This window comes from Diorhabda carinulata, chromosome 6 (assembly GCF_026250575.1).
Source record: "Diorhabda carinulata isolate Delta chromosome 6, icDioCari1.1, whole genome shotgun sequence".
Classification (NCBI taxonomy): domain Eukaryota; kingdom Metazoa; phylum Arthropoda; class Insecta; order Coleoptera; family Chrysomelidae; genus Diorhabda; species Diorhabda carinulata.
The window spans coordinates 18,368,656-18,377,160 of NC_079465.1; the positions used below are offsets into that span (position 1 = coordinate 18,368,656).

Here is an 8,505-nt window from a genome sequence, read left to right on the forward strand (position 1 = left end):
GAATATAAAACAAAGTGAATTAATTGCCAGTATGGGGACTGTACAGCTTATCTCTTACGTCTTCTATTTTCCCCACTTTTTTATGACCCTGACTTGATGACCTATAAAGAAACGACAAGACCTGGAGCTTCCCCGATGTTCACCAGCCAATCGAAAGAATAGGAAAGAAATATTTTTGATTTTGTCAGGACCTGGTGTCTCATTTCATGTTTCTAGTTTCTTCTTGTTCTACCACTTTTTTATGACCATGACCTTGATGACCTTTAAATGGAATTATCTCGCCTTTTTTCGCTTGATGATCGGCTTTTTTATTACCATTTACTTTCGATACAGCCACATAAAAATAACTTTATTGTTTGCTCTCATTGAGTTCAATTATATTAGCTTAGCTTTGCCTCAATTTCCTTACTATGAACGTCATCAAAGGAGACAAGTCTAAAAAATTACTATTGCCATTTTGAAATGCATGAAGCAGGTCTTCAGACGTACTTCACGGTTCACTCTTTAAACAATTCTGGCTGTACGTCGTTAGACAAAAGGCCAATAGAGAAGAAGAAGTAAAATTACTTGTAGTAGTAGAGAATTCTCCACTGTTTGGCTTAGAAGTTATTTTGGATGTCTGTATATATGACTGTTAACAATTTTTTGTAGTATAAGACTCATAGAGATTGGAAATTAAAATAGATTGTTGGTCTTTATAGAAAAATTTATTAAAATAAAAGCATGCAAGTCGCGTGACGATTCACGTTTGCTACCTTGAATTTACTAATAAAAAATATTAAGGTGGTCACACTGAATAAGTTCAAACATTGACACTAATAACAATATTATAGAATAATTATCTGGTAAACAAAATTATAAACTGTTTTATTTTATAATATATCTATAAAATTGTTTTGCTTGATATTTGAATACTTATTTCGTATAACAATAAAGGTATAAAAAATAATTTACATTATTCTTACTAGATTTATTAAAATAAACTACAACATAACCTACAAATGACTCTAGCGGTATATACCAGCGGTAAAACCACACGCCGTATGTATCGTGGCGCACTAAATACAGGTACATACTTCCATTTAGGTAGAAGAAATGAAGTTATGAAAAGAGAAACTTCTTAAGTGAAGTTTCACTATTTTGAGTATATTCCACGTTTCACTGGTCATTATTGAAATAGTCCGGGAGGTAGCCTTGCAATTTTTATGGTGATTTTACTTCGATTGATTTTAAGTAAAATTGATTGTTTAGATACATCCAAAAAATAAATAGCGATTCAGCAAGTGCACCCAACAGGGATAGAGTTGTGAAAAATTTTTTATTGTGTTAAAAAAAATTTCCAAAAATGTTTTTACGCCAATTAAAAATTTATCCAACGATAATTTACATAATGATAATTATTGAAACAATAGTCAGCAGGATTGATAAATGATAAAATAAAAATATTTTTATAAATAAATTAATATTAGGCTGCTTGAAATTAATAATAGACTTTATTTAAACAATATATTAAAAGAAAAAAGGGTCAGCAGAATATTCGTCAGGGATAAAGTTTTCAGAAGGAAGAATAATAGTATGTGAAGTATAGGTACGGTAAAAGTTAAAATAAAAATGAATATTTTTATAACTAAATTAATATCAGGCTGCTTGAAATTAATAATAGAAGTTATTTAAACAATACATTGAATGAAAATAAGGGTCAGCAGAATATTCGTTAGGGATAAAGTTTTCAGCTGAATAATTTATTTGATTGCTTTTCACCACAGTTAAATACCTATTTTGCGCTTTCAATTGCCCTGCTGACGATTTTTCCACCGGCGGACTATCTGCTGTTTTTTTTTCTTATTTTTTTAACGTTAATATTGATCTGTCAAAGTTTCATTTGACGTAAAATAAAATGAAGTATTTTTTTTTCCAGGCTTATGTGGTCTGCTGACATATAATCCACTATTATCAATCCTGCTGACTATTTTTTCAATAATTATCGTTGGATTAATTTTTAATTGGCGTAAAAACATTTTTGGAAATTTTTTTTTAACACAATAAAAAATTTTTCAAAACTCTATCCCCGTTGGTTGAACTTGCTGAATCGCTATTCTTCTTTTGGATGTATCTAAACAATTAATTTTACTTAGAATCAATCGGAGTACAATGATTATGTCATTTGCAACGCTGCCTCCCGGACTAAAGTATATTCCTTGGTATTTACCAGTAATCTAACCTCCAGTAACCAATCTTAGAAATTTTCATAATCATTCGTATATGTAACTAAAAAGTGACTATAGTCTGTATTTTCGTTTACTTTTATTATAGGAAGGTAGTATTCATTTAAATTAAAGTGTAAATACGACTTATTACTTACATTACCTAGATTGGGATAATAGTCACTGCTCAATTTTGACCTTTATTTCACCTTGAGAAGGTCGATCGGATGACAAATTAGTAATAATTTGACATTCTGTCTACTGCAGCCGGTTGTAATCTGGGAGGTGTAATTCTATAGAAGATTTAATTGAAAATAAATTGTAAGTGTAGTTATTAACTGATATTTGTTTACAAATGTAATGTAGATAATAGAAGTCTGCTTTTATTCAACATAGTTTCCAATTTATTTTCGTAATTTTGCATGTAAGAAACTCTAATGGAGTAGATTGTAAAAGTTGTGTAATACCCAATTTTGTATTTTAACTAGTTATTGAATTCAATAAATAGGCAATAAGTATAAATTTAACATGCAGTTGGGCTCTAGAATATACAATGAGGTCACTAGTTAATACAATAATTGTTCAAATTGTATATTGATTTTTCTTTCTATTGTAATAATATTTCGTATGCACATTGAAAAAAAAATTTTTTCAACCATTTCTAACTAGTTCCCATTTATTTGATTCAGTTAATTCTATCTTTCAACATGGAAGTACTTAGCCCACAACTTTTTTTATGTACCAAATTGCAATTTTTATCTACTGTTGTGACCCTCTCAGTGCTATTAAATTTGGAAATCCAGCCGATTCTTTGCAAAAAACCAATTTTCAATTATTGCTTATTAGTCAACAGGCATTCATCCTTAGAAAATGTTTGTTTCAGAAGTAGATTGATAGAAACAAAACCTAGTATGGAATATCATCCTGTTCTTCATTATCTTAAACTCAAATATGACTACATATCACGAAGATATAAGTAGATAAGTAGTAGGGAAGAGTTTGAATATAGTAAACCTCAAATGTCATAATTCTGTCAGTATTTAATCAATTTTTGTGATTTTTTTTGTTAAAATTTGTATTAACATTTCATTTGATTATATCAGTGAAATACCTGTACAAATGTTGCTGAAATACTTTTTGTCTCCCAGAAAATTATTACATAATTTCGTCCCAAGTGGACCAATTACTAAAAATATTATCAATATTTTTATGACACATATATTGGAATATACTTTATCAAACAATAGGGTCAAGACATCCCTTGTATCTAAAACACCTTTATTAAACCATTTTCGTTTTATTAAAGACTGCTCCTCAAACTCAAACATGCCCATTAAGAGTATCCTAGCACGTCAGATATTCGACTCTCGTGGTAACCCCACTGTGGAAGTCGATCTGGTTACTGATTTGGGACTCTTCCGTGCTGCTGTCCCATCTGGAGCCAGTACTGGTAAGTTTTTCAATTTTCATTACAATTTGGTGATTATCAAGATTACACGACTCTGATTTTTTTAAAATTTTAGTATGTTATAGAGAAAATTATGGTGGACAAGAATATATATTCCCTTATAACATAATAATATTGTAACAAAATCGGAGGGGTGTAACCTAATATAGGTAATTACCCAATTTTTGTATTTTATTTTTGAAAGTTTACACATTATTCTTGCAATTATAAATTATATAAGGGTAATAAAAACTTATTGTTTTTTTTGTTAAAGAAACAAGTTAAAGGTTTTGATTTAATGCAGTTAAATAATCAAAATTTACTTGAGCACTCAGAAATTTAGAATTTTCAGAAACTACCAAAGTGTGAATGTATTATTAAGGTAGTATTACTTTTATTATTGCTCACAATTTTTTTTGTATTTGATAATAAAATGTTATATCATCATTTGAGTCGATTAACATCAATTTTCATACATTAAAGTATCCAAGCTGGAATTTCTGGAACTGTTGATGATATCCATATTGTACACACTATTTAGGCCGACTGCCTATGATGCAAACCAGTTGATCTTGCAACAGTTTTGGAACCAAAATAAAACTTTTGACTGTATACAGATACGACTTGTAATTAGTAATAAATCAGTTGGTGCAGCAGTGAAACCTAATTTTTCAATGTATTCAGACACAGATGAGGAGGACGTCATTGATTATTATCAATACTGCAGTCAACGCAGGGTACTGAGAAAATATTGGATCCATACATAAGTCAAAGTGAACATAGACTGTTGATAGAAGCCCAAGAACTGTCTCAGACAGATAGAGCTTTTTATTGAATGTTGATAATAATATTTTTTTCCACTTCTCCCACAAACTTGAGATTCAGTCCTTGATTACTAATATTGAAAAAAAATTGAGAATAAAAACTAATTTTTAATAAAAGAATGATTTAAGTTGTAATTTTATTTTATCTTGAAAAAAAGTTTTGATATTATAATAAAGATAAAGTCGGGGTCGGTAATTTTACCCCTGTTTAATGTAATATTTAAAAAAACACTCGTGGTTTGGAAGAAAAATTATAGAAACTCAATTCTAGTTACCACCTTTAAGGGTGATATCTCGAAAAGGGGTGGGCTGAGGAAATTTTGTTATAGGAAAGACCCAACTTAATTTCATAGGAACAATCACCTCCCGAATTCAGAAATATCCTGTATATTTAAGATCGTAGACATATGTAATTAGGATAAAATATATTTTAGGTATCTATGAAGCTCTTGAACTCCGTGACAACGTAAAAGGTGAATACCATGGAAAAGGTGTTAAGACTGCAATTAACAATATAAATACCATAATCGCTCCGGAACTCGTCAAAGCCGGTTTAGAAGTAACTGATCAAACTGCAATTGATAATTTCATGTTGAAACTTGATGGTACCGAAAATAAATCGAAATTGGGAGCGAACGCTATACTGGGTGTATCTCTAGCTGTCGCCAAGGCCGGTGCTGCTAAAAAAGGTGTACCATTGTATAGACATTTGGCTGATTTGGCTGGAAATAAAGATATTATCTTACCTGTACCAGCTTTTAATGTCATTAACGGTGGATCACATGCTGGCAACAAATTGGCTATGCAGGTAATAATCTTTAATTAGTTAAAATTGATATAAGAGATAGGGTATCAAAGTAAAAAAACATTTTCTTTGTGATTTTTTTTCTCAAGTATGGATTAAATAATTTCATTCGAACTTTTTCTACATTACTGAGCATACTTTAACAATGTTGTGAAAATTTAGCATGCAGAAATATTGAGGTATAACAGAGCTTCCCTCAGAACGTTTTGGGAAAAAACAATTTGAAAATGATATCTGATATTTAAAAATGAAAAATCATTAAAATTTAGTTAAGGCCTATTCTAAATGGATCCACCCAGCTTTTTATATTCAATTTGAAGAAGTATGGCCACTTTCATTTCCCAAAAAACGTTTTTTGAGCCCTATGTTCAAGTCTACGCTGTGAATACACTATTTAAGTGATTCAAGTGGTACACGCCCACCATTACGGCTCCATTTTTTTTTTAAAACATGTGCGTTATTTACTTTACTTTCAGCTGGTGTTTTCAGAATTAAACTTGAATCAAACATTATCCGGAAAAACTAAAAAATGATATTTTGTTTTTGTAAAAATCGATTCTTCAAAAACCCCACCCTCAATTATCGAATTTTGGATATGTTGCTTAAGAACCCCGGACCTACCTTTTTGTTAAACAGCAGTTAACCAAAATGCCCCGTTCGGAAAATAAGGCCCCAGAACGAAAATGTAGGTTTTGACCTATCCAAGCCTCACATACCTTATGTATTTCACTCCCAACGCTTATAATGTAGTTTTTATCGTAAAGCTAACAACTCCATCGTATTCTACGTGAAAAAATACATGGAAAACATATTTCACCCTATATAGATACATTTTTAGTGGCACTCAGCTTATCCTACAAATAAAAATCGTCATACTCATTTATAAAATCCAAAATTATTTCCAAAGTTTGTAATAATTTATATTTTCTATCATTTATTTTGCAAAGAATTAATAGCCGCAACATCAGTGGTGCGGAAAAAAGAAAGAACACCAAAACCAATGTCAAAGCTCATGGCTTAACGGTCCCGGATCTCAAGGTTGCCATGATCCTACACCCAGAGATTCCAACCCGGAAGTCCAGGTAAACCCTGGCTTTACGCCCCACGAACAAGTTGGCTTCAGAAGTCGAATCAACGATCGAATCTGCAGCTGGCCGTTACTCGCGCAGGACAACCCGATACGAGCTTAACGGAAGAATAGCTGCCGGATTTTATTGTCACTGTAACTGAGGTCATATTGCGGTGTCCGCAGTTTCTCACTATTCTGTTGGTTGTCCTAATTAGCCAAAAGAATCAAGCCAAAGCACCCGAACGACTTTTCAAAGGCCATTGGCCTTTTTTAATTTCAAGTGGGGCACAATGGGCTATCAGAAGGCCTATGGGCTTAATGGCCCTTGGCCGTCCTCTATTCTACTATAAACTATGAATGTTAATCTCGTTATTCAACAGCCACTCCTCCTATAATAAAATGTTAGGTTATATACCAGTTATGGAACTAGAACAGAAGTAAATTGAGAAAAATATATAAAAATGGAACATTCCAATTAGTCTTGAGTCAAATTTTAACAAACTGTTTTTCAAACATAAAATTTTCTCTATAAACAGGAATTCATGATCCTCCCAACAGGAGCCTGCAATTTTACTGAAGCCATGCGCATGGGCAGCGAAGTTTACCATCACCTTAAGAAAGTCATCAAGGACAAATTCGGTTTAGATGCAACAGCTGTAGGTGATGAAGGTGGTTTCGCGCCCAATATTCTCAATAACAAAGACGGGCTTGAACTAATCAAAGTTGCCATTGAAAAAGCTGGATACACAGGAAAAATTGAAATTGGTATGGACGTAGCAGCCTCCGAATTCTTCAAAGAAGGTAATTTAAAAACAATAAGCGGAATGTTTGTTAATGAAAATATTATGTTTCAGGCAAATATGACTTGGACTTCAAAAACCCCAATTCCGATAAGAGCAAATGGATCACACCCGATCAACTTCTCGAGCTTTACCAAGAGTTCATCAAGGATTATCCAATTGTATCCATCGAGGATCCCTTCGATCAAGATGATTGGCCAGCTTGGACGAAAATAACTGGAGCCACTGGGATCCAAATAGTCGGTGACGATTTAACTGTCACCAATCCGAAACGTATCCAAACCGCCGTTGAGAAGAAGGCCTGTAATTGTTTACTCTTGAAGGTGAACCAAATTGGTACAGTGACGGAATCTATCCAAGCCCATAATCTCGCCAAAGCTAACAATTGGGGTACCATGGTTTCCCATAGGTCCGGTGAAACTGAAGATACTTTCATCGCTGATCTTGTAGTTGGTCTTTCGACTGGCCAAATAAAAACAGGAGCTCCTTGTCGGTCAGAACGTTTAGCTAAATACAACCAGATCCTTCGTATTGAGGAAGAATTAGGTTCTGCCGCTAAGTATGCGGGGAAATCTTTCAGGAAGCCTCATTAAATCGAAATTTTGATGCCGAAGGGATTATCTGAAATGTTGAAAATGTAGTTGAATATATTGTGAAGAGAATGGAATTTCTCTGTAATCAATTAAGTGGAAACATTGGAACATTATCACTAAAAAAACTTTAGATGTACTGAAGTATTAAATTTTTTTTGTGTCTAAATTGTTTTTTTTTATTTTTCTCAACTGAAATTGAAAACTTATACTGCTGTGGAACATTTTGTGTAATCATATAGGTAAAGACAGAGTTATCTAAAAAAAAAGAAGAATTACATTTAACTAATATGCTCTAGACAAAAGCAGCTGTAAGAAAAAGAAGAATATATAACGTATCTAAACTTCGTTGTAAAGTTACATTGCCGAGAATAACCTATAGAACATCACATTACTAACTCCTTAGTTGGAAACTGGAGAACGATACACTATTTGTTTCACTTAGTCGGAACACCTTCCACTTATAGAAACTGTCCATATATGACTTGATTACACTGCTAACTTCTTATTTGGAAATTACTTAATCAAATGGACAAAGGACGGTTACTAGAAAAAGTAGAATTATTTTATAGAACAACGTTACACAATAGACAAAACAAGAATAACCTATCCAACTTCATTATATTGCCAACACATTGGTGGGATAATTGCTTGATATAGGCAAAGAATAATTAGGAAAAGAAGAATAATTTATTTAACCTCGTTGAGCTGTCACCTGTCACAATTTGTTGACTGCACAATCATATATCTAAATGACAGGATACAA

The 8,505-nt window shown here is 32.4% G+C and overlaps 1 protein-coding gene across 1 annotated transcript; it reads left to right on the forward strand.

Moving 5' to 3' along the window:
* The first annotated feature begins 2,203 nt into the window (after positions 1-2,203).
* Positions 2,204-7,908, forward strand: LOC130895691 (enolase-like). Its single transcript, XM_057803157.1, has 5 exons — positions 2,204-2,525; positions 3,511-3,654; positions 4,910-5,283; positions 6,886-7,150; positions 7,204-7,908. Exons 2-5 carry the CDS (start codon positions 3,531-3,533, stop codon positions 7,740-7,742), a joined length of 1,302 nt encoding a protein of 433 aa, XP_057659140.1. The 5' UTR covers positions 2,204-2,525; positions 3,511-3,530; the 3' UTR covers positions 7,743-7,908.
* The last annotated feature ends 597 nt before the right edge of the window (positions 7,909-8,505 follow it).